Source organism: Doryrhamphus excisus, linkage group LG4 (genome assembly GCF_037039965.1).
Source record: "Doryrhamphus excisus strain RoL-2023G ecotype Guam linkage group LG4, RoL_Dexc_Guam_v1.1, whole genome shotgun sequence".
Lineage (NCBI taxonomy): Eukaryota > Metazoa > Chordata > Actinopteri > Syngnathiformes > Syngnathidae > Doryrhamphus > Doryrhamphus excisus.
In genome coordinates this window covers 14811457-14837638 of record NC_136360.1, presented here as the reverse complement: position 1 = coordinate 14837638, position 26182 = coordinate 14811457, and the positions used below count along the sequence as shown (strand labels likewise).

General features: G+C 42.7%; 4 protein-coding genes across 6 annotated transcripts; 3 read left to right on the top strand and 1 right to left on the bottom strand.

Moving 5' to 3' along the window:
- Positions 1–1078: 1078 nt before the first annotated feature.
- LOC131129853 (small ribosomal subunit protein eS27-like) lies at positions 1079–3252 on the bottom strand. The gene is made up of 4 exons (XM_078789900.1): positions 3116–3252; positions 2494–2602; positions 2278–2388; positions 1079–1378 (listed from the first exon to the last, which is right to left on the bottom strand). The coding sequence occupies exons 1-4, from the start codon at positions 3119–3121 to the stop codon at positions 1350–1352; spliced, it is 255 nt and encodes an 84-aa protein (XP_078646026.1). The 5' UTR covers positions 3122–3252; the 3' UTR covers positions 1079–1349.
- A 281-nt stretch (positions 3253–3533) lies between these two features.
- Positions 3534–8918, top strand: LOC131129852 (ras-related protein Rab-8A). The gene is made up of 8 exons (XM_058073757.2): positions 3534–3725; positions 4181–4241; positions 4370–4430; positions 5244–5321; positions 5999–6088; positions 6177–6242; positions 7538–7588; positions 7672–8918. The coding sequence occupies exons 1-8, from the start codon at positions 3554–3556 to the stop codon at positions 7759–7761; spliced, it is 669 nt and encodes a 222-aa protein (XP_057929740.1). The 5' UTR covers positions 3534–3553; the 3' UTR covers positions 7762–8918.
- Positions 8919–10084: 1166 nt separating this feature from the next.
- Positions 10085–17592, top strand: hsh2d (hematopoietic SH2 domain containing). Of its 3 annotated transcripts, none has more exons than XM_078789899.1 (6): positions 10085–10175; positions 11610–11752; positions 11809–11898; positions 14789–14954; positions 16423–16488; positions 17108–17592. In XM_078789899.1, the coding sequence occupies exons 1-6, from the start codon at positions 10095–10097 to the stop codon at positions 17342–17344; spliced, it is 783 nt and encodes a 260-aa protein (XP_078646025.1). In that variant the 5' UTR covers positions 10085–10094; the 3' UTR covers positions 17345–17592. The 3 variants fall into 3 exon arrangements, with proteins under 3 accessions (XP_078646025.1, XP_057930061.2, XP_057930060.2); XM_058074078.2 differs by having other exon boundaries at positions 16423–16536; positions 17108–17572; XM_058074077.2 differs by lacking the exon at positions 10085–10175 and adding an exon at positions 11143–11326 and having other exon boundaries at positions 16423–16536; positions 17108–17571.
- A 1831-nt stretch (positions 17593–19423) lies between these two features.
- Positions 19424–22220, top strand: tax1bp3 (Tax1 (human T-cell leukemia virus type I) binding protein 3). The gene is made up of 4 exons (XM_058074079.2): positions 19424–19631; positions 20290–20409; positions 20622–20699; positions 20785–22220. The coding sequence occupies exons 1-4, from the start codon at positions 19593–19595 to the stop codon at positions 21016–21018; spliced, it is 471 nt and encodes a 156-aa protein (XP_057930062.2). The 5' UTR covers positions 19424–19592; the 3' UTR covers positions 21019–22220.
- The last annotated feature ends 3962 nt before the right edge of the window (positions 22221–26182 follow it).

The following is a 26182-nucleotide window of genomic DNA, read 5'->3' as shown; positions in this document are numbered from 1 at the left end:
TTGGGTTGTTGAGTCAGGGAGTTATTAATAGGAGATATTAACCACACTCGTACTTGCCATCAATTTGAATGATGAACATGTATACATATGGCTTATTTTGTGATGTTTTTTGTAGGTTACATTTAAAAGTTGGATAACAGAACAAACAATCCATCCAAATGTAGGCCCGCCCAAGGATCACACATACTTGTGGGTCCAGCCAAAATGGCGTCTTATTGTAGGGCAGCGGGGTGTGCGGGGACTGCTGGGGTGCACTCAGGGGCTAGGGGGGTCGGGGCCAGGTGGGTTGACTGGCGGGGTTGGTGGTGTGCTTCAGCAATGTTCTGGGGTTTTGCTGGGGTGTCCGATGTTCCCACTCTTCTTTTGTTGTTTTGTCTTATGTAAGATTCTGTGATTATATGTGTGAAAAAAAACAAAAAAAAACAACTTATTGAATTGGTAACTGCTATGGCGTGGAGAAGGGGTAGGATTTAATAAGCTTTGCTTCTTCCTGCTCCTTTTCAGACATGTGTAGTAATGAGGTGTTGTGTGTATGCATGTATGTGTATGTGTATATATGTATATATATATGTATGTAGATATGTGTGTATGTATATGTACGTATATATGTGTATATATATATATATATATATATATATATAAATAGATATTGTAAGTGCATATGTGAGAAAGAATAATGTAACATAGTATGCATGTCTGAAATAAATTAAGAAGAAGAAGAAGAAGAAAAGTTGATGTATTTGACATGCATGAAATGACACAAACATCCCGGCTCGTTCCTGGCCATTCGCTTTTCCTTCTCTTTTCTGGAATTGTAGAAGTCTAATTGTGCTGGGAAAGTATATTCATACTACTGGATTATTACAGATAACAGATAATTAGAATCATAGATATCTACTAACATGAGCATGCTTACAAAAGTATTCACATGCCATCTGCACACAGAGAAGCCCAAGTGGAGATTCCAACCCGGGTCTTTCTTCTCCTGACTGTGTGGCCTATATGCAAACCACTCGCTCACCGTGTGGCCCTGGTCATGTATTTTGTACATTTGAAATGAGGACGTGAATACTTGCAGTTGTGTAGTTTGTATATTTTAATGCACTGACACCAATTTTCTAATTCTGTTTTCACTTTGACATGAAATGAAAATGAAAGTTTTGGTTAAAAATCCAAATGAAAGTGAGCATGATAAAGCTAATAGGAGGGGTTGGGGTACCCTCTAGCAAGGCAGCTTCTATGCCGTGGAGAGACGGCATTGGTTTCTCCGGATTGTCTAATGAGGTGTCGGGACTAAAGCTGTCAGACGGGTGACCTTGCCAGCCGTGGGTGTGCCGCGACGTCGCAGCTCACTGATACTTCTTTCTGAAGGCACAGCCTGCAACGGACAAAAACTCGTGTTATACACGTTACTGACTGACCACTTTGCTCGTGTTACACACGTTAATGACTGACCACTTTGCTTGTGTTACACACGTTAATGACTGACCACTTTGCTTGTGTTACACACGTTAATGACTGACCACTTTGCTTGTGTTATACACGTTACTGACAGACCACTTCGCTCGTGTTACACACATTAATGACTGATCACTTCGTTCGTGTTACACACGTTACTGACTAAATCTTTGCTCGTGTTACACACGTTAATGACTGACCACTTCGCTTGTGTTACACACGTTAATGACTGACAACTTCGCTCTTGTTACACATGTTACTGACTAAATCTTCGCTCTTGTTACACACGTTCCTGACTAAATCTTCGCTCGTGTTACACACGTTATTGACTGACCACTTTGCTCTTGTTACACATGTTACTGACTAAATCTTTGCTCGTGTTGCACACGTTACTGACTGACCACTTCGCTCGTGTAACACACGTTACTGACTAAATCTTTGCTTGTGTTACACACGTTACTGACTGACCACTTTGCTGGTGTTACACACGTTAATGACTGACCACTTCGCTCTTGTTACACATGTTCCTGACTAAATCTTCGCTCGTGTTACACACGTTAATGACTGACCCCTTCGCTCGTGTTACACACATTATTCACTGACCACTTCGCTCTTGTTACACATGTTACTGCCTAAATCTTTGCTCGTGTTACACACGTTACTGACTAAATCTTTGCTTGTGTTACACACGTTACTGACTGACCACTTCGCTGGTGTTACACACGTTAATGACTGACCACTTCACTCTTGTTACACACGTTACTGACTAAATCTTGGCTCGTGTTTCACACGTTTCTGACTGACCGCTTTGCTGGTTACCTGTGGTGAGCTTGCATTTCCCCCCGCGTGGCCTGCAGAGAATCAAGGAGCATCCAACGCAGGGCACCACCGTCTGGGCGTGGCTGTAGATGGTGGTGATCCTGTAGCAGCCTGGTATTGTAAAGATCTCATCAGGGTGGGCCAGATCACCACACGCTGGGCCTGATATCACGCTGATATCATTCAGCTGATAGTTGCTGAGTGAGGACACCCTACCCATGCATTTGACATCAATGAAGTAGCCGTTGGGGGACTGCACCAGACGCTTCTTCTTGTGTCTGGCCTTCTCCTCCGCAAAGGTGGGATACATCATGTCCCTAACCCACTGGAACACAGATGAAACAGCCTGGAAAAGCCCACTTTTGGACACGTCTAACGCGCATTGCCGTACAAGTAATAGAATGTTCCATTCCCAACCTGGACTCTTGGTCTATATTAGTTTCTGAGCTGTGGATGGTGCGGAGGACTGACCTTTCACCTGCACCAACACGTGTTCTACAGCATAGTGAGAGTAATAAAGCTACATGAAGGTGCAAATGAAAGAAGGTGAAGAAGACAGTGGCATTGTTTGACGTTAACAGAGCACATGGAATCCAGACAGGAATGTGACCTGATGGGGACAAGCCTCCACAAGCCTACAAGTCATTGATCAATTACAAATATTAACCTCATCACTTGATCAAACCGTGAATAAAGTTCCCAATTAATTAATTAATTAAACAAAATAAAAATGTTTTCATTATTTTTATGACAAAAAATCTAAATGTGTCTACATTCTTGCATTTCCCCCCATAAATGCAGTGGTATATTATTATGTAATTAATAAATTCTTACTTACAGGCATTTTGCTCAAATCACACAATTCTATCCCTTAAGAAAATTGCGAATTTCGAAAAAAAAAATTTAAGGAAGAAGCTGTGATGTGCAAATGTGTCTTCTCTACTTCGATATTGTCGGTAGTGTTAATGACCGTTTAGTTTAAGTGCCGGGGCGGGCGGGGCAGGCGGTTCTTCACGAAAGCAGACGTAGCCGGTCTAACTGGTCCACACCAGTTTTACCGTTTTAACTTCTTACCGTAAAGTCACAAGTCTAAGCCAAGAAGATTTTGATATGCTTGCGTAAAGAACATTGTCTGTCCATTTATTTATTATTATGTTTCGGGGTGGAAATGGAGGGTAAACACTGTCAAAATCCAACACACCTCACAGAGACTTCCGGTGCCTGGCGGCCACGGATGAGTGGCGGCTGATTAGACCAAAAGGCAACTTGACTGACGATGACGTCAAACAGGCGGGATATCCGCATTAGTAAGCTAGCTAATAACATGGCGAAGACTTACGACTACTTGTTTAAACTACTTTTAATCGGTGATTCCGGGGTCGGGAAGACGTGTGTGCTTTTCAGATTCTCAGAGGACGCCTTCAACTCTACGTTTATCTCCACTATAGGTGGGTAAAGGACTAAATAGCGGTGCCATTCCTACCGACAAAGTGTTGACTAGAAGACCAGCCCATCCCGTCATTGCTAATTTCTTGCTAACTTTTTTGGCTAGCATCGCTGTCGTCGTAGCCAGGCAGGAAGCAGCCCTCTCGTCTGATTAAGGGATCTTTATTTACTGAACGGTGAAATGTTATGTCAATCTATACTTATTTTTAGAAAGCCCCGAATCTAAAGTTAAGAATTGTTATCTCCCACTTTGTGTCATGAGATAGACTCTACGAAACTGCCCATTTTCTACAACAAGCTAAAGCTAGTGGTTAGCCACAGTGGCTAGGTAGCTCGTGAGCATACTTGGAAGTATTCTTTTTGTCACCCAGAACGTTGAGTCGAAGGCAGTGACAACTACTTCAATAAACAGTGTTTGTGCTGTCAGGCTAATGGAATTCATGTTTTGTGCTTTCAGGTATTGACTTCAAGATAAGAACAATAGAATTAGATGGCAAGAAGATTAAACTACAGATATGGTAAGATCAGCACCAGTAATATAGTGCTGACATACACATACAAAAGTCAATTTTCATTTGACAAGATAAAAGATAAATATCTTGCTGATTTTGGATTGTACCGAATGCATTGTATTATTGCCTTACAGGGATACAGCGGGACAGGAGAGGTTCAGGACCATCACAACAGCCTACTACAGAGGAGCCATGGTAGGTTGCTCTGCTACTTTACAGTTCATATTCCACTACTGTGTTTATTATGTACAACAACCTACTACAGAGGAGCCATGGTAGGTTGTTATGCTACTTTACAGTCCATACTGAAGTGCTACAGGTAGGAAAAGGGTTCAGTCTATGCATTGCTTTCAGCACCTTGGCACATTTGTTCCACAGAACAACAGCATGAACGGAGTGAGCCCTTTCATCAGTCAGTCTTTTTTTCCATTGTACTTTTTTTAAAATCCTGACTTGTCCCTTTGTGAACTGGGTGACATCCCTGGTCCTTGATAATGTCCTCACAGCAGCATGATCCAGTGGAAGCGTAAAGGCCAGACAGTCCTTTTGGGGGTGTTGGTAGCGCTCCAGTTTGTTCATATTTACAAGAAATGATTCCTCCCCAAAATAAGTGAAATGAAAATGATCCCTTCAGAGGGAAGCCTACTGTGTGCCTGGGAGGATGTTCTCTTCACATCCACAATTTATGGTTTATGATTGATGTTCAGCACTTCATCAGCTGTTTATTTAAATCTATGTCACAAGACGGCGTTGCCTGCTTTGAAATGTGGGAGGGGATGACGTCGGCACTCACCGCTTGTTGAGAGGAGCAACATGTTTGTCATTGTTCCATTAATAACGGATTTTATCAAGCATTAGTATCGGGAGGGTTTGACGACTTGGAAAGATCCCTGATCCCCAGCTGTGTTTAGTCCCATTAAAGCGTGTGGTGGGAAATCTATTCATATCAAGAGATAAATGTATGTATGGAAAAGACTGATGTACATTTAATCCCGTGTGACCTTGCAGGGCATCATGCTCGTGTACGACATCACCAACGAGAAGTCCTTTGACAACATCAAGAACTGGATACGAAACATAGAGGAGGTAAGATCTGGACATGCAGTCATCCCTCGCCACATTGCAATTTCCAATCTCACTTGAATCAATCATGCTGTTTTCTGCTTGACTACAAAATAAGTCTGCATATTCATTTCATAGCAAATAGAAGGGGGACGTTGACCAATCATGATAAAGCTTTGTTTAAGATAGATAGATAGATAGATGGACTTTTTTTTATTGTCATTGCACAATAACACAGCAGTGAAATTGCCAACAAAATGTCGTTGCCTGGCTCCCGTATAATAATAAATAATAGTGTGGAGAATAAATAGATGACATCAGATATGAACAATGTACAGCATAAACAGTAATGGAAGTATCACCTACTTTTGGGCTGCATGTGGCTGTGCTTCCTAACTACGAAGGAACCCCACTTTCTAATATAGTGGGTGTGAGAGTTATAATAAATGAATAAAGTCTATGGCGAGCCAAGTGAAAAGTGTTTATGAGCTACTGGCAGCTATATATTGGCGATATTTCGCGTTCATCTTCACAAAAACAGTCCTGAATGAAATGCTGTTGACAGATGAAAATAATTTTCTCTTGCTGGGAATCACCAAACAAGTTATCTGTGCTCTAAGAAAATGTTCCCATTTGTCATGTGTTGTCCAAGGTATTGCTTTATAATTGAGTCGGTTGTAATCGTCTTCCCCTGTCACCAGCACGCCTCTGCAGATGTCGAGAGGATGGTCCTTGGGAACAAATGTGACGTCAATGAAAAGCGTCAGGTGTCCAGAGAAAGAGGAGAGAAGGTTGGTGGTTGCATAAGGATCAGCGAAACCCTGTTCAATAGTCCCACAAGGCTTATTGGCTCATATTTTCTTGTATTTGTGCATATAGCTGGCTTTAGAGTATGGTATCAAGTTCATGGAGACCAGTGCAAAGGCCAACATCAACGTGGAGAACGTATGTATCACAAACACAGTTCAACCTTTTGCCACACTTTATTCTGTCTTTTTTCCAACATAATGAATGATTTTCCCATGATCTATTGGATGTGTTTAGTATTACATGTCCTTTCCATAGCCTCAGTGTGTTAAGTAGCATGTGTGACTTGTGCCTGGCTGTCCATTGTAGCTACGTATGCTTATGTTGTTCTTGGCTAGGTACGGTGATAGTCTTTATTCTTGGCTAGGTACGGTGATATCCCTTCTTCTTAGCTAGGTACTGTGATATTCCGTCTTCTTAGCTAGGTACGGTGATAGTCCTTCTTCTTGGTTAGGTACGGTGATATTCCGTCGTCTTGGTTAGGTACGGTGATATTCCGTCGTCTTGGCTAGGTACGGTGATATTCCGTCATCTTGGCTAGGTACGGTGATATTTCGTCTTCTTGGCTAGGTACGGTGATAGTCTTTCTTCTTGGCTAGGTACGGTGATAGTCTTTCTTCTTGGCTAGGTACGGTGATATCCCTTCTTCTTAGCTAGGTACTGTGATATTCCGTCTTCTTAGCTAGGTACGGTGATATTCCGTCTTCTTAGCTAGGTACGGTGATAGTCCTTCTTGGTTAGGTACGGTGATATTCCGTCGTCTTGGTTAGGTACGGTGATATTCCGTCATCTTGGCTAGGTACGGTGATATTCCGTCTTCTTGGCTAGGTACGGTGATATTCCGTCTTCTTGGCTAGGTACGGTGATATTTCGTCTTCTTGGCTAGGTACGGTGATAGTCTTCTTGGCTAGGTACGGTGATAGTCTTTCTTCTTGGCTACGTACGGTGATATTCCGTCTTCTTGGCTACGTACGGTGATATTCCGTCTTCTTAGCTATGTACGGTGATATTCCGTCTTCTTAGCTAGGTACGGTGATGGTCTTTCTTCTTGGCTCGGTACGGTGATGGTCTTTCTTCTTAGCTAGGTACGAAGATATTCCTTCTTCTCGACTAGGTACGTTGATATTCCGTCTTCTCGGCTAGGTACGGTGATATTCCGTCTTCTCGGCTAGGTACAGTGATATTCCGTCTTCTCGGCTAGGTACCGTGATATTCCGTCTTCTCGGCTAGTTACGGTGATATTCCGTCTTCTCGGCTAGGTATTGTGATGTGATGATACCAGAGGAGGGTCATGGATGGTAAATAGTATCTGCTATAGGTAGTTTATTATGTCAATGATGCTGATACTGTGGATAATGTGGAAGATGTAAATGATGCTGGTATCAGCTGCTGATGCTAACACCCTGACGTGAGCACTTGCTGATGTTGTCCAGGCTTTCCTATCCCTGGCCAGAGATATCAAAGCCAAGATGGACAAGAAGCTGGTAAGCAAAGATGAGCGGACATGATTATGTTGTGTTCCTGTGTTGTTGCTAACGCCTACTGTATCTTCTCTGCTGCTTTGCAGGAAGGCAACAGCCCACAAGGCAGCAGTCAAGGAGTCAAGATTACAGAACAGCCCAAGAAAAGTAGTTTCTTCCGCTGCTCGCTCCTGTGAAGGAAGCGCGCTGTGTCTGCATCCACCATCGCCTTAACTTTTGTCCACCACTGGACACAACTGGACAAAAAAATGTCTTAACTTGTCTTCCTCCCACTCAGCTGGCTGTCCTGTGTTGCCTTTGTTCAGCAGTTGTTCTGTTACATCCATATCTCCTGTATGGTGCTCACCTCCATTTTATTCCCTTTTTTTAACTCCCAACACGCTTAGCTTTACATTACTCAGCATCTTTTAGCAGCCCAAAGTCAGCTCATCTACTCTTTAGTACAGCCCGCTATGTGGACAAGCTGTCCACATCAGTGTGGACGACCTGTCCACATGGAGGTGGCATCAGCATGGCTTCATCATACTAAAAAGTGATTTCTATGCAGGATGTGCTTTCCCTCCATCATCATCATCATCATCCAAAGCACAAGATAAGATGGCGTGTGAAAGGAAAGCATGGCAGTATTAAGACGTTTGTCTTTTGAAGAAAGCTTTATTGTCATTATAGCCAACCAAATGAGCTTTAGTCATCCTCTGTGATCAGCCATTCTTTCGTCCCAAGTAAATGTCCACTGAAAGGGCTTCCACTGTACACGTCCAATCACATAATTTCAGCAAAGTGCTGCCTCGGTGGTTGCAGTTCCCATGTGCAACAAATGCAACATGTATAGAAAGACTGGGGCTCATACGCCTTTGGAGTTCCATTGATGGTGTGTGGAGTATTGATCCAGCCTTGGACGGCCTGTAGCAGTAGAAGACATCTGCCCCAAAATGACTTAAGTGGCCTTTTATCTTCTTTCTATTGATCATGCACTTTTTCATCATGACCAAATCTGTGTTTGCCGAAAGTCCACCGTCATGCATGCTTTCCACAGCGGAGCACTGAAATGAAGATGAAGATGGCGTGTTGAAGCTTTCCCTCAGCGGGTGGGTGAAACGCCGCCGTCTGAACCCTGCATTGGGGATGCATGTTGGCTTTCTTTCACATTCTTGTCATTCCAAATGTGATCACATCACCTCCTCTTCTTGTTGTAAAGCTGTGGATGGAAATGGACTTCTAGATGTTTTCCATCATTCCAGCAATTGTAAATAAGATCTACTTTCATAAATCGTATTGACTACACACCTGCTGTAGCTCATGTGGTTGATTTATTAAATGATGGGATTAAAAATGTTAAAGGTGTCTTTTGCTTACCCGGCTCCAAGTGGCAGGGACAGCAGTCGCAGTAGAGAAGCCCAGAAGACTTCCATGTCCAAGGCCAGCTCCTCCAGTATGACACCAAGGCGTTCCCGGGCCAACTCTGAGACATAATCCCACCAGCGTGTCCGAGGACTGCCCTGGGGACCTCACCAGGCAGGAGTAGATGCCCGAGCCACCTCATCTGATTACCATTACTATTTTGGGTCACTACCTCTCGTCGTATCACAGCTAGCTAGCTAGATAGTTGGTGAATCAAGCCAAGCTGATGAAATATATTAAATGGAAATAACACAGAACCAACCACACGCAGAAACAGATGAAGTGTGCCAAGTTTATAACAGTTTCCTTTTTTACAATAGCCTGGAGATTGACACCTGAAACACGGGATGGACGCAAAATGGCAAACATATGTGTGAAGAGTTCCTTTTTTTGACCGGGGGTGTGTTTTTTTCGAGAGAGCATGACTTTTGTATGTCTCAATGACATGACATTTTCCTAAAGAGTGAACGTCCTCCAAAAACGTGTACAAGTCATTCATTCATTTTCTACCGCTTATCCTCACGAGGATCGCAGGGGTGCCAGAGCCTACCCCAGCTGTCAACTGGTGGCCAGCCAATCACAGGGCACATATAGACAAACAACCATTCACATTCATACCTATGGACAATTTGGAGTGGCCAATTAACCTAGCATGTTTTTGGAATGTGGGAGGAAACCGGAGAAAACCCACGCATGCACAGGGAGAACATGCAAACTCCACACAGAAAAGGCAGAGGGTGGAAGTGAACTCAAGTCTCCTAGCTGTGAGGCCTGCGCGCTAACCACTGGACTGCCGTGCAGCCAGGGTACAAGTCGAATGACAAAATTATATTTACTACTCAAAACAATCTTATCAAATGGGAAGGCTACATTATTTTAAAGCCCCCATGAGACCTTTTTTTCAGCTTGGCAACACGCGAGTCCAATGTCCTTGGTGTGTCCTTGGCATCAATATGAGCATTATCACTGCCAATGTTTCCGCAGCTCCCCAGTGCTGGCAGCATTCATGCAGCCCCAGACCATTAGGCCAGTTTGACCGTGCCGGATGCAATCATCTTGTGTTGCCGGCTACGTACACACTTGACCTGATTTCCCAAGGAGCTACGGGATGTCCCCGCCCCGGACAGGACAGGTTTGGTCACATGTGTGTGTTGTGCCGTCATACCACCAGTCAGGCTTCGCAGAGCAGGTGAGTTGCTCTTTTCTCCTTTTGCAAAATTTACAAATTGTAGCACCAGCCTTCAAAGCCACTAGCTGGGTGTCCAGTGTGATGTAGTGAGTAACGTAGCCTTTCCCCCCTCACAGAGAAGCTGTCCTTGTAGAAAAGTGTAGAGTTGTCTATGTGGGTTATGAAGGCGACAATGAAGGATTGCTCTGTGGGAAGACATACAAGTTTACTGTATATGTACATGTACAGTATTTACCCGTACATAGTACTACATGCAGGGCCCAAACTGGCAGATATTTGCTTGAAGAAATCACAACTAAACATTTTTTACACCACAAATGGGCCCTTTTTTCACAGAAGAACATCTCATTCAGCCTAAGTGGCTAATCATTCATAAATATGTCTTCAAATGCACGCTAATCATTCATAAAGGAATATGTCATGACTCTTAAAAATGCCCATCATTTTGATATGATGGGGCTGTCAAATGAATATACAATTCCATCATATTTTCAAATGATTTAATCGTGATTAATCACAATTTTGACACTACACATGTGCTGTAATTTATGAAGAGACAGGACAGGACGACATTTATTTGTATCCGTGAACGCCTCCAAATGAACTGAACGTTTCAGTTCAGATAAAATGTCTGGAAAGGCTGGTTTCTTTAGCAAAAACACCACGGAAATTAACTAGAATTCACATGTTTTGAGTACGGATGTATTTTCTGGGATGTTCGAGCGCAGCGAATTGCACCTCCGCTGTAAGAGTTATGTTAGTGAGTGATAAGAATATCCATTTAGGTTTTGTTTTGTCTTTCTGCTTATATAGATCACACATACGCGCATCATGAATGGGTTGTTTTGATTTTCGGAGTGTCGGTGAACGCATCTCAAGTTTGTCGCGTAACCATGAGGAAGTGCGGTTCCCAGGACCGAAAGCATATGACGCTGAGCCGTACGCTAACGTCACTGCCATAAAACTACAGTTTTTGATGTCTACTGCTTACCAAGTATATTAGTATATTGTTTGTAATTTAAATACTAATGTAAATGTATTGTAATGACGAGAGACATTAGCTTAGATTTCTTTGTACAGCGGCAGCCTTGACACATTCAATATGGCGGCGACGTTGACGTATCGCAGCAGCGGCCAAGCCTTGTTTTTTAGTGAGTTGGAGTTATATGATGTTGGAATTGAACTGCTGTGTGTGGATGTGTTAAAGTGAGAATGAAGTTACGTTGAGACTGTGGCATAACAGATGTTAGTATTTGATGTGTGTCATCTTCCATGATTAGTGGTGAGTAGCTCCAACAGTAACCCGGATAATAACACCACTAGTCACTTTTATTGCAATGCTGATCCAAAATCGTGGGAGAACATCAACGTGAAGCCAGGAAGTGGGGGGTGATGCTGTATTTCCTTTTTAACGTCTGTAACGTTTCTACACAGACACCATCGAGTCAATCATCTCCCAGTATGACCCAGTTGTCCCACAGACGCAGCGATATCTCCTGGAACACATCGCCCCAACTCACCTGGATGGAAAACCATGCTTTGACACCTGAATGGTTTCACTGGAGAATGACCAGGAAGTAAGTCACAAGGGAGGGCATGTGTGCGTCAAAGAGCGTGACGTGTGTTTTTGCAGGTCGGCAGAGGAACTCCTGATGTCCAAGCCGCTGGGCTACTTCCTCATCAGAGTCAGTGAGAGCAGAGTTGGATACACGCTGTCCTATCGGTGAGCCAATCATCTCACACCAGGCTTGTTATTATGGATGAATGCATGACAGAGTGCTGTGGACGTGACTTTTGGATTAGATTTTTCTACAAACTGTGTGGCTTATCATGAATAATCTGCACATTCCAGTCGTTCTATGACACGACCCATTTGTTTTGGCTCTGTTCACTGAAAGGAGTATGAATTCATTCATGATCAAATGATGTGTACGTATTGTGTAAATTGAATTTTACAGATGATTGTTATTCATTTAAACCTCAACGGCTATGTAATCAATCACATAAAAACACTCTTTCTCTTTGGGCTTTTCCCTTCAGGGGTCGCCACAGCAAACCAATCTCCTCCATCCAACCCTTTCTTCCTCATCTGTCTCCTCTCACACCAACTACTCTCATGTTTTCCTTCACTCCATCCATAAACCTCCTCTTTGGTCTTCTTCTACGCCTTCTACCTGGCAGCATCCTTCTACCAATATATTCACTATCTCTCCTCTGGACATGTCCTAACCATCTCAGTCTGGCCTCTCTGACTTTATCTCCAAGGCCTCTAACATGTCATGTCCCTCTGATGGATTCATTCCTGATCCTATCCATCCTGGTCACTCCCAATGAGAACCTCTGCATCCTCATTTCTGCTACCTCCAGTTCTGCTTCCTGTCTTTTCCTCAGTGGCACTGTCTCTAGACCAGGGGTCCCAAACACGCGGCCCGCGTTTAAGTTTAATGTTGGTGCGGCCAGCACAAGTTTGATATGGATGCTGTATGGTATCATGTATCCAGAAAAAAATTATTACGTTTGATTAATGTTCATGTTAAAGGTTAAATAACTGTTAATAGTTATCCTCCCTATCCGTGTGGAAGTGGTAAGTTTTTGGCTATTTAAGTTTAAAGGAAATAACTTGAAGGCTACCGTATAGTTCACTAGCTCTCTAGTTTGCGAGTTAGCATGTGTCTCAAGACCCTGCAGTTGCGCAATATGTTGTAAATAAAAAGAGTATAAATGTGACTATAGTCGTGTTTTGTCATGTCTACAGGGCTCTAATAATGCTTTGTTCATTTTAATCAGAAAAAAATTATTTGTCTACCCACCAACTATATGTGGTATCTTAAGTTTTTATTATTTGCCGTTTTATTATTATATTTATTTATTACTGATTGATTGAATTTCTATATTCTTGATTTGTTTATTTATTTTTCATCTTATTTTGTGTAGAAAAATAAAAAGTAAGATATTTGAGAACAGTGGAATGTTTTATCAGAGCTTTTCTTGTAGAAAATTGGAACCAAAGCGAAGTTTTGAAAAAAAAAAATGTTTTTAATAAATGCGTTTTTTTGGGGGGGAAAACCTGATGCGGCCCAGTCTCACCCAGACCCGAGCTCCAGTGGCCCCCAAGTAAATTGAGTTTGAGACCCCTGCTCTAGACCAAACAACATGGCTGGTCTCACCACAGTTTTGTATACCTTTCCTTTCATTTTAGCTGAAACTCTTCTATCACACATCATGCCTGACACTTTTCTCCACCCGTTCCATCCTGCCTGCACACACTTCACAATTTTTTTCACAATCTTTATTGTTCTGGACTGTTGACCCCAAGTACTTAAAATTCTCCACCTTCTGTATCTCTTCTCCCTGTAACCTCACTCTTCCACTTGGGTCCCTTTCATTCACACACATATACTCCCTCTTGCTGCGATAATCTTCATTCCTCTCCTTTCCAGTGCAAACCTCCACTCTTTTAGCATCTCCTCCACCTGTTCCCTACTCTCACTACAAATCCCAATGTCATCTGCAAACATCATAGTCCATGGAGATTCTTGTCTAAGCTCATCTGTCAGCCTGTTCATCACCATAGCAAACAAGAAGGGGCTCAGAGCTGATCCCTGATGCAGTCTCTTGAACTCTTCTGTCACACCTCCAGCATATCTTACCACTGTTTGGCATGAAACCACACTGCTTCTCACAAATGCTGACTTCTGCCCGTAGTCTAGCTTCAACTACTCTTTCCCATAACTTCATTGTATGGCTCATTAGCTTTATACCTCTGGAGTTGCCACAGCTCTGCACATCACCCTTGTTCTTAAAAACGGGCACCAACACACTTCTCCTCCATTCCTGAGGTATCTTCTCACCACCTAAGATCCTACTGAACAACCCAGTCAGGAACTCTACTGCTACCTCTCCTAGACACTTCCATAAATCCACAGGTATACCATCAGGACCAAGTGCCTTCCCACTCTTCATCCTTTTCAATGGTCTTCTCACTTCCTCTTTACCAATCTTTGCTACTTCCTGGACACCTCTTCTACTCTTCCTTCTTTCTCCTTTTCCTCATTCATCAACTCTTTAAAATACTCTTTCCAGGAATAGTACATGGAGTACTCTTCCTAGTATTAGAGATAAACTTACATACATTTTTGTGTAAATTACTTACCTGATTTGTTTACTCTGGCGCAAACAAGTTCCCATGCCGCTGTTTTTTAAATGATGCCACCTTAAATACCGTTTCTCATGATTGGCTTCACTTATCTATGCAGGTCAAGGGTCACTGAGCTTACCAAACATAGTTGTGTTCCAATAATTAGTGCTAAAGGTATTCAAATCAATACTACAATACTACTTTAGTTGACATTTAGTTGTAGACTTTCTGTAAATCCTATAAAGTTCATTTGACTTCTCATCTATCCCTGTGTTGGTCTGCTATATGATATATTTACCTGGAATGGCTGATTTCGACAACCAGTCATTGAGAAGGGAACATCTTGAATATTATCAGCGGTGCCCAAACGTTTTCATACCACTGTATTTGTAGTAGATGTTTGAGGGATTTGAAAAGTAGCTTCCAGGCTGCTGAATGACGGCTTTTTCTTTGGTGGTCTGATTGACTGATTCAGTGCTGAGGGACGCTGCAGACATTTCATGATTGACACAAAGGAGGACGGCTCCTACAGCATTGTGGGGGAGGCCAGGTGTCACCAGAGTCTGCAGCAGCTGGTGGACTATCACAGGAAGATTCCCATCACGCCTTACACAGAGCTACTGACTGCATCCTGTGAACAGGTGAGGAACTGCAAGAACCTGAAAGCTATGCTGGTGGGAGGTGCAGCAAAGAGCACCCAGGCTGTTCATCTGGGGGTGGTATCCCGAGGATAAACTGGCATAAGCAAATAGTCCTCCATACCTGGGACACAAACGGAGAACCCCATCAGAGACGAGGTCCACAGGAATACCATGCAACCGAAATACATGCTTCACCCCGCCCAGCTATGTATTTCATAAAGTATCTTGTTGACAGCAGCCCTGGACAACGATGTTCAGGATGACGTAGGGCTGGGCGATATATGGATATCTTTACAATATGGATATTTCTTTTAGGCAGGATATGAAACACTAGCATATGGTTCATATGGATGTAGACTGGATTTGATGCGGAGGTCTCATGCTACTTAAGGCTGCTCCATATCTTCTGCTGCGTTTTTTTGTGTTTAATAGTGCTTTATTTATGACTTTCTTATTGGGTTTTTTTGCCATAGCGACCCCTTAAGCACATGTACAGCTATGGAAATTCATCTTGTTACGTTGGTAGCTGGCCTCTTACACTATTGTTTACACTCGGGAGCAGCTGTTAGCGTTGAGCACCCCTTGGTACGCAGAGCGACTGGAGATCCCTGTGGCGATACGGAGGAGGAGAGGCTGCATAGCGGCAATGGACAGCATAAAAGACGGTATCAACCATGTTTACCATCCGTGGTCTTGGAACGTGAGATGGAAACGCTAACCCGGCTGCAGAGAAACTAGCGTGACTACAGCATATTTGCACTGAAGATTGTAATTCGCTTTTTTTGGAGTCGCCGATTAACCTAGCATGTTTTTGGAATGTGGGAAGAAACCGGAGTACCCGGAGAAAACCCACGCATGCAACATGCAAACTCCATACAGAGATGGCCGAGGGTGGAATTGAACTCGGGTCTCCCAGCTGTGAGGCCTGTGTGCTAACCACTTGTCCAACATGCAGCCAAGATTCATTCATTTTCTACCGCTTTTTCCTCACGAGGTTTGCGGGGGGTGCTGGAGCCTATCCCAGCTGTCTTCGGGCGAGAGGCGGGGTACACCCTGGACTGGTCGCCAGCCAATCACAGGGCACATATAGACAAACAACCATTCACACTCACATTCATACCTATTGACAATTTGGAGTGGCCAATTAACCTAGCATGTTTTTGGAATGTGGGAAGAAACCGGAGTACCCGGAGAAAACCCACGCATGCACGGGGAGAACATGCAAACTCCACACAGAGATGGCCGAGGGTGGAATTGAACTCGGGTTTCCTAGCTGTAAGGCCTGTGTGCTAACCACTTGACCACCATGAAGCCAAGATTCATAATTTCTTCAAAAATGAAGAAAATTAATTCCAGAACAAAACAAGTTAAAAAAATATCATGGAGTTGACAAATGCATTTTACAGTATGTCTTCATAGTAAATAATCAGGGTTATAGTGTTTAATAAAATATGTACCTTTACTACAGAGCCCAGATGGTTGGAGCAAATATGACAGCGACAACCAGGTGGAGGTGGAGAAGACATCAGAGGAGGTCAGCCATCCTAAAGAAGACGGGAACAGCCGTATGCCTCCATCCACGGTCATTTGGATTGATTTGATGTATATTTCATGCTTGCTTAACCTCGCTAACCTCAGCACTCATCCAAGTCCGCCTGAACTCACCTTCAGTAGCTTTCCATTTCATCTTCAATAACATCCAAATCCAAACCTGGATCTACTTCACAGGGTCTTTGCTCCCCATAAAACCATGTAATGACCCGATGTCTGTGAACGCGATTCCCTGCCATGAAGTGCCATGTTCCATGCTAACTTGGTAGCAGGGAAAAGATCCGTATTGTAGACTTAATGCTCCGTCTCCCTGGCTACAGCCTGACAAAGTAGAATTAGGCCGAACCATTTATTGATTTTTGCAAAGTGTTGTTGCTTATTGCAATGTGATGATAATACCTCTACTACTAATACATTCATCAACGGTTGACAAAATACTACTCTAATACTACTCTAAAAAGCTACTCTACTTGCATTTAAGCTGTACACTGACTCATTTAAAGTGTTTCTATTTGATTTGCCCTTGCAAAGATGTGATGAGATGGTGAAATGAAACATATTAACGCATAACATTTCTGTGTTTTTGTGCTCCTGGTGTGAAGCCCGTTCCAAAGAGCAGGAAGAGATACAGCACTGATGTCAATCCACGTCCTCCTCCGGACACGGAGATGATGGACCAGCCCAGGACAGCCTCACCCGATACCGGCTCGGAGATGACGTGGGAGCAGCTCTTCGATGCGGTGCTCCTTCCTTACATGGAGGAGAGTGAAAGACTACCCCAGGAGTACTCGCCACCCCCTCCCTTTGCGCCAGGTTTCCAGACAGGAGACAGTCAATAAGGTCTGAAACTTATCTGAAGCTCCAAAGTTGTCAGACTTTAACAGCATCTCATCTAACGACATGCTCATGCTTGAATGAGCAAATGATATGATGTGTCATGATTATGATTATGTTCGATGTTTTTCACCATTGAATCAATACCACAACACCAACCTTCATAACCACAAATTTATATTCAGTGAATAAAAATTGTATTTCTGTCAAGCTTGATATTTTTGCAAAACCATTTACTGTAAGGCCCTGTGATTGGCTGGCCAATCGCCCAAGACATCTGGGATAGGCTCCAGCATACCCCCACCCTAGTGAGGATAAGCAGCTTAGAAAATGGATGGATGGATGGTTGGCTGTAAGATGGTGAATTTCAAGGCATGGGGCTGCACGGTGATGGAGTGGTTACCATGTTGGCTCTTCTCCGGGGACTCCGCTTTCCTCTCCCATTCCAAAAACATGCATGTTAGCTTCATTGGCGACTCCAAATTGTCCATAGTTATGAATGTGAGTGTGAATGGTTGTTTGTCTATATGTGCCATGTGATTGGCTGGCCACCAGTCCAGGGTGTACCCCGCCTCTCGCACAAAGACAGCTGGGATAGGCTCCAGGATACTTCCACCCTAGTGAGGATAAGCGGAACAGGAAATGGATGGATAATTGGATCAACATTATTTGTAGAGCACAGGGTGTAATTTTGTGGTGCAGCACATCCCCTACGATGGTAATTTGGTCCAGCGCACCATTGTGTGCAGCCAGTCTGGTAATTTGGTGGACTGGGCAGCACCGAGATGGGCATGGCGGCGCACCAGTGAAAAAGCATGCCAAAACTGGGCCAACGGGATCTGATCTTGGTGTAGGCAAAGCGCACCTTGCGCAGTGGTAAATTAGCATAGCATACACACGTCACCAAAACCACACAGGCAGGGTTTTCATAGTGTCATGCACATTTCAATGCAAAGTGTGTTGGCGCGGCGTAGGCACGGCGCACCTGCCCTGTGCCTGGTCTAAGAAAATAGAGCCCTATGTGTTAAAAAGGCCACTACTGCCCCAAAGTACTGTACAAATGTACAGGACCAACCACTATGGCAATATCAACAATTAAAACCAATAAGAGGCCAAAAAACACACACACATGGCAAAGCAGGTTTATTTAGAGAGTACAATTCAGACACGAACTCAATCATTCCATACAACATGAAATCAACCTAAAATCATTCCATACAACATAAATCATCCTAACATCAACCTAAAGTCATTCCATACAACATGAAATCATCCTAAGATCATTTCATACAACATGAAATCTTACTAAGGTCATCCTAAAATCAGTCCATACAAAATTAGGTAATCCTGAAATCATTCCATACAACATGAAATAAACCTAAAATCATTCCATACAACATTAAATCATTCTAAAATCATTCCATACAACATAAATCATCCTAACGTCATCCTAAAATCATTCCATATAACATGAAGTCATCCTAAAATCAGTCCATACAACATGAAATCAACTTAAAATCATTCCATACATCAGGAAATCATCCTAAAATCATTCCATACAACATGAAATCAACCTAAAGTAATTCCATACAACATAAATCATCCTAACATCATCCTAAAATCATTCCATATAACATGAAGTCATCCTAAAGTCATCCTAAAATCATTCCATACGACATGAAATCAACCTAAAATCATTCCACACAACTTAAATCCTCCTAATGTCATCCTAAAATTATTCCATTCAAAATGAGGTCATCCTGAAGTCATTCCATAAAACATGAAATCATCCTAAGGTCATCCTAAAATCAGTCCATACAAAATGAGATCATCCTAAAGTCATTCCATACAACATGAAATCAACCTAAAATCATTCCATACAACATGAAATCAACCTAAAATCATTCCATGCAACATAAATCATCCTAACATCATCCTAAAATCATTCCATATAACATGACCCGAGCTCCAATGGCCCTCAAGTAAATTGAGTTTGAGACCCCTCCTGTAACCTCAGTACACACCCTGCAGTACACATTCCGGTACAGTAGATGGCGGTGTTCACCACAAATCTTGGCAGCGATCCGCCATCAACAAGAAGAAGACGACTCAGCTTCTCCTAAGTCGTGAAGCGACCGTCGAGGAAGTTGGATCGCTCTTTCTTACTTCTTCTCACTTTCGCTCGTTATTGTCAGTTGTGATTTTTATTTATTTTCACATTTTTTTGTAACAGAAAAAAAGACTATTGACACCATGTCCTTTGTCCCTGGACAGCCGGTGACTGCTGTTGTGGTAAGTTGGACAGCCGGACTGGGCCATCGAACGTACTCCATTGTTCACATTATGACGCCAAGTTCAAGCAAAACAAGTATGTTTTCTCTAAATCAATCTTAAATTAAGAACTACTTGGAGGAAATAACCGCATTAATTGTTGTTTACTTCTTGTAGATTATTTGCTGTCTTGCTCGCTCGGATGATTTTTCGCGTTATCGAACACGTCAAAGCAACATGTACTAAGTTACTGTGCTCTCATTTTGGAAGGAAACAAGAAAACAACAAACATTATGTACTTAAAGCCTTCAAATAGGATTCTTGTCATTGTTTAAATGTGTCAAATGGTTGTTAGCATATGGATGGGCGTCACCGTCACTGTGATCCTCCATAACATGTATGCTGCATTCGGGTGCCCTGGGAATAACCACAGTTGTACACATTACAAACAGGTGCGCTGGACGGGGTGGGGGGGTAATTATAATTACTTAATTAATTAATTATTTGTGTAAACTGGCCTTTAAATCGGGTAGGATTTAGCACTTTAGCACACACACACACACACACACGATGTGTGTATGATGATTATGTGTGTCCGGCGGTGAGAGTCATCCAGGCTGCTGATGATGCTTCCTCTCACAACTTCCCTTTCAATGTCTGTCCTCTTTCTGTCGAGCAGGAAAAAATTCAGATCCAAAAGTTGCGTCAAGGACCAAACCTGATTCTGGGGTTCAGCATCGGAGGAGGTATCGACCAGGATCCCGTTCAGAACCCGTTCTCTGAGGACAAGTGTGACAAAGTAAGTCTGTCCTGACGAATGGAAAGTAGCAACACAACAGGAGTGCTGGCATATTTTCATGGACTGGTCTGAACATGTCATACCCTGCACGCTCACATGATGTCATGGCGAAGATGGCAGGTTGACACACGACTCGCCGCTTCTGTGTTCTTAGAATATACCAAAACGTGGCTTCATCTGACTGATATTACCTGATGTGTTTCTTATTTCAGGGCATCTATGTGACCAGAATCACACCCAAAGGCCCAGCAGATGTGGCCGGCCTGAGGATGGGTGATAAAATCATGCAGGTGGTTAACCCCTCCACTAGATGGCAGTGTGTCCAGGTAGAATGAGGAAGCATGGAGAATCAGCGTTTCTATGTGGCTGTGGCAGGTCAACGGCTGGGACATGACCATGGTGACCCACGACCGGGCTCGCAAGAGGCTGACCAAGAAGAAAGAAGATGTGGTGCGCCTGCTGGTCACCAGGAAATCCCTGCAGGATGCCGTCAGCAAGTCAAAGGGTCATTGCCACGCTGACGACGACAAGGAAGAAAACAGCACCACATCACAGTGGAAGGAGCAACAACACCGCCCCCCCTATGGAGAGGACAAGGCTTCTTATTGATAAACGACATGCCACCGTCTTGTATTCCAAAGATGATCAACACCAGGCTTCGCTACACGTTTTAAAATCAACCTTGGCGCTCTGCCGACGCCTTCTATACGAATAAGATGACAACCGTGGGCTCACCCCCAGCTTGCAATCTACATTCTAATGTCTGCACACTCTACACTCACCAATGACAATGTAAGCCGTTAGCCTGCTCATCATGCTAGCAAGCTACATACGCTCTATCCATATAATGCCAAGCCCTTCCTGGCATGACATATAGCAACTTGTCTTTACCTCAATAACAGGTAAGGAAAAAGCGCAAAAATGTGCAAACATGCACGGATCTACTGTATTGTGCATGTTATCATATTTAACCAAACATTTACAGAGCGCCACTAGCTTTTCATGCTACACAAATATTATATGATATCATTTGTGGATGATCCAGCAAGGATATGCATATGCAGAGTTTGCATACATTGTATGCATATAATGCATCATATGCATTGTCTGTATCCTGCATTATATGTGTTGCTGTGTTGCCATAGTGATGGAGGATGCGTTCCAACTCCATTCGAGTGAGATCTTTTGTCAACTAAGCATTGAATTTATTCCTTCATTCCTCAGAGCTGTGAAACTGAAGTCGTAGCAATCCTGACGTAGGGTGCTAATCATGTGCGTCCTTGCAATCAAACTACTGGGATCAAGATTTTGAAAACAAACACTTGGTGTGAAGACACTCTTGGGTGGTCCAGCCCCCCCCCCAAGCAGCTTTGGAAAAATACCAATCTTTTCTATTTCTACTTTTATAAACTTCTTCCCTTGTTTGGCATTAAAAACACACAAATATGAAATATGCCTTGTTGCTTTGTTGACACGAGACCCTTCAAATACTGTAGCATCCTTGGCACTCTTAGCAGCCGAGCTCTTCTAGAGATAGAAAAACAGGTGAAAAGAGGTGGCTGATTAATTCACGTCATGGGACACACCTATTCAAAGCTATTCAAAGAGCCCCAAAAAGCTCCACCAAGGTTTGTGTACCCATGATGTGAGCATGTAGTAACAGGTACATTGATGCTAACATGTTATAGTTGGAGTATTTTAATATAACTTCCTTCCTGGGTTCATTGATGTCACATAGCAACATCGAAAGGAAGGCTACACCTAGCCTCCAAAACTAAAATATGTAGCATTACCTTTGGCTAGCGGTCTGAGGCATCGAGTTAGTCGCTAGCAGGCTAGTTGCTAGCCCCTGTAGTGTGGCGAGGTGTCACTACACCAGTGATGTAGTTCTTGGGCATAACAATATTAATGACAATAATAACTAGAATAGGCCTTAGAGCAGGGGTCTCAAACTCAATTTACTTGTGGGCCAATGGAGCTAGGGTCTGGGCAAGGCTGGGCCGCATCAGGTTTTCCAAAAAAAAACCAACGCATTTATTAAAAACAAAAATATACAAACTTTTTCAGTGCTTTGGTTCCGATTTTCTACAATAAAAGCTCTGATAAAACATTCCACTGTTCTCAAATATCTTAATTTTAATTTTTCTGCACAAAATAAGGTGAAAATAAAAAAATAAATCAAGAATAAAGAAAATCAATCAATCAGTAATAATGAATATAATAACAATAAAACGGCAAATAATAAAAACTTAAGAAACCACATATAGTTGGTGGGTAGACAAATTATTTTTTTCAGATTAAAATGAACAAAGCATTATTAGAGCCCTGTAGACATGACAAAACACGACTATAGTCACATTTATACTCTTTTTATTTACAACATATTGCGCAACTGCAGGGTCTTGAGACACATGCTAACTCGCAAACTAGAGAGCTAGCGACCTAAACGGTAGCCTTCAAGTTATTTCCTTTAAACTTAAATAGCCAAAAACTTACCACTTCCACACGGATAGGGAGGATAACTATTAACAGTTATTTAACCTTTAACATGTACATTAATCAAACGTAATAATTTTTTCTGGGTACATGATACCATACAGCATCAAACTTGCGCGGGCCGCACTAACATTAAACTTTCATATCAAGGCGGGGGCCTCAAACTAGTGTCCTGTGGGCCACATTTGGTATTAACAAAATCAACAGTTTTTCCCAGAGTTATATACAATACAGTATGTAGATAATATGAAACGAGATGAGATATATGACCAGTCTATACACTGAGATCTTGTTAGTATAATATGTATACTTGGCTGTATAATATGGATATGACTGTATAGTATGTATATGGCTGTATAGTATATACATATATGACTGTAAGTATGTATATGACTGTATAGTACTATGTACTATATAACTATAGTATGTATATGACATATATGTATATATATACGTATATAAATATATATAGTATGTATGCATACATTTGGGTATGGTAATGCCAGGCATGTAGATACGTGGTGTGCTGTGAATGTTTTCTGCTGGGAATGAACATGCTTGTTGTCATCTAGTGGCTTTGCTTCCATTTGGGGCACGGCTCATTTCCTTCTTTGACAAATTATCAATTAACAAAGTGTGTGCGCATATGTGTATGCGTGTGCGTGAGGGAGGGAAGCATGGTCCATTCCCCTCGCCTGGGCATGTTCCTCCGATTAGCCAGATCCAATAAAGCTCCAATAAAGACTGCTGAGTTTGTTCTGGCTAATAAGACATTTCATGTTGCGAGGTAACTAATGGACGTGTGGAAGTGGTTGCAGTGGCCTCGTCATGTCAATTCATTCATGTGTGCTTTCATGCCCACCAGCAGTTCCAAATGATGGCTGCTCTTCGTGATTTTGTTACCATGGCCCCAAAGATGACGGGACCATGCTGACAGATGATTGAATGACTGCTGTTAGCCACTGAATAATTCCACCTAAACGTGGCTCATACATCCCTCCCACGTATTGGGTTGCCATGGTAATGCAGTCTGTTCCACATATTCAGACATTGGGTCATCAAGCATGTGTTCTTAATTACTTTTGTAAATAATGGTGCTCGCCAAAGTCCACTGGGATAGGCTCCAGCTTGGCTCTATAGGCTCCATATGATGGATTGTAAACATTACAACTACTTTTATTTGCAGTTACAAATAATTATTAATCCTATTTATATATGATAATATAATAAATCAAAATAAAAAAAAATTAAAGTATTAGTACACATTTGATTGTTTTCAGTTGTATGATAAATATGAATACTGCTTGCCAATAAAATATGGTTACTTGGTATGGTTAGTAAAAATACACACATTTACTTCTATCTACAGTACAGTCCTATCTAGTACGTACATAAACATTTAAATTAGAATATAATAGGAGAAAATGATACTTTGGAATCAGATGACAATAAAACATTGCTTTACTGAGATGGCATATGGAGTGATTTCTTGGAAAAGAGTAATGAATATGAATTTTGCCAACATGCTGAGTGGGCTGGGCAGGTTCCCCTGAGCGATGAGCAGACGCATGTTGTCATAGCGACAGCGTGTTAGCACTGGCAGCATCACTGCTGGGTGTGAGGTAAGAAGAACAGGAGACGAGCAAAGTGGCCATCATGCGTGTTTCAATTCATCATCAGTACAGATGATGCTCGCGAGCAGCACGTGCTTCATCTTCATGATCTTAGTGGATCCTTAACCTCTTCACCTCGTCCCACGCAGGCGCTGATCCCTGCTGGGGACTTCCCAGACCAGCAAAAAGTCCTGCTGGTGAAGAAGTGTGGAGCGTGTGGGCAAGACGAGTCACTTCATTATCAGCTTCTCGGCTGGAGACAGCGAGACGGACAAATCTCTTCCCCAGCTCCGGTGTGTGGAAGCTTTTCAACATGCTAATATGGCCTGCTGGCTTCTTCTAGAATGACACTTTTCATCCTTGCTTTGCAGCTTCTTCTTCTGCTGAAAAACTCCATCAGACTCATGGCAGCTTGACCACAACCAACGGTATCTATCCATCCATCTACCTATTCGTCATCTACCCATAGTGTCTATCCATCCATCTACCTATTCGTCATCTACCCATAGCGTCTATCCATCCAGCTACCAATATGTCATCTACCCATAGCATCTATCCATCCATTTACCTATTCGTCATCTACCCATAGCGTCTATCCATCCATCTACCTATTCGTCATCTACCCATAGCGTCCATCCATCCACCTATTCGTCATCTACCCATAGTGTCTATCCATCCATCTACCTATTCGTCATCTACCCATAGCATCCATCCATCCACCTATTTGTCATCTACCCATAGCGTCCATCCATCCACCTATTCGTCATCTACCCATAGCGTCCATCCATCCACCTATTCGTCATCTACCCATAGCGTCCATCCATCCACCTATTCGTCATCTACCCATAGCGTCTATCCATCCATTTACCTATTCGTCATCTACCCATAGCGTCTATCCATCCATCTACCTATTCGTCATCTACCCATAGCGTCCATCCATCCACCTATTCGTCATCTACCCATAGCGTCTATCCATCCATCTACCTATTCGTCATCTACCCATAGTGTCTATCCATCCATCTACCTATCCGTCATCTATCCATAGCGTCTGTCCATCCATTTACCGATTCGTCATCTACCCATAGCGTCCATCCATCCATCTACCTATTCGTCATCTACCAGTAGCATCCATCCATTTACCTATTCACCATCTACCCATAGCGTCTATCCATCCATCTACCTATTCGTCATCTACCCATAGCGTCTATCCATCCATTTACGTATCTATTCGTCATCTACCCATAGCGTTTATTCATCCATCTACCTATTCGTCATCTACCCATAGCATCCATCCATCTACCTATTCATCATCTACCCATAGCGTCTATCCATCTACCCATAGCGTCCATAATAATTATTAATTCATTCGTTTTCTACCGCTTATCCTCACAAGGGTTGCGGGCGGGTGCTGGAGCCTATCCCATCTGTCTTTGGGCGAGAGGTGTTGTACACCCTGGACTGGTGGCCAGCCAATCACAGGGCATATATAGACAAACAACCATTCATACTGAGTGTGTGACAATTTCACCCCAAGACATAAATAGTCAATAAAACGTACGCTGGATGATACAAATAACACCTTTAGGATGAACCACCAACTTTTCTCAAGTAACTGTCACGCCCTGTATTGGCCACTGTGTGACACTTTTTGGGCTTTAATTTCT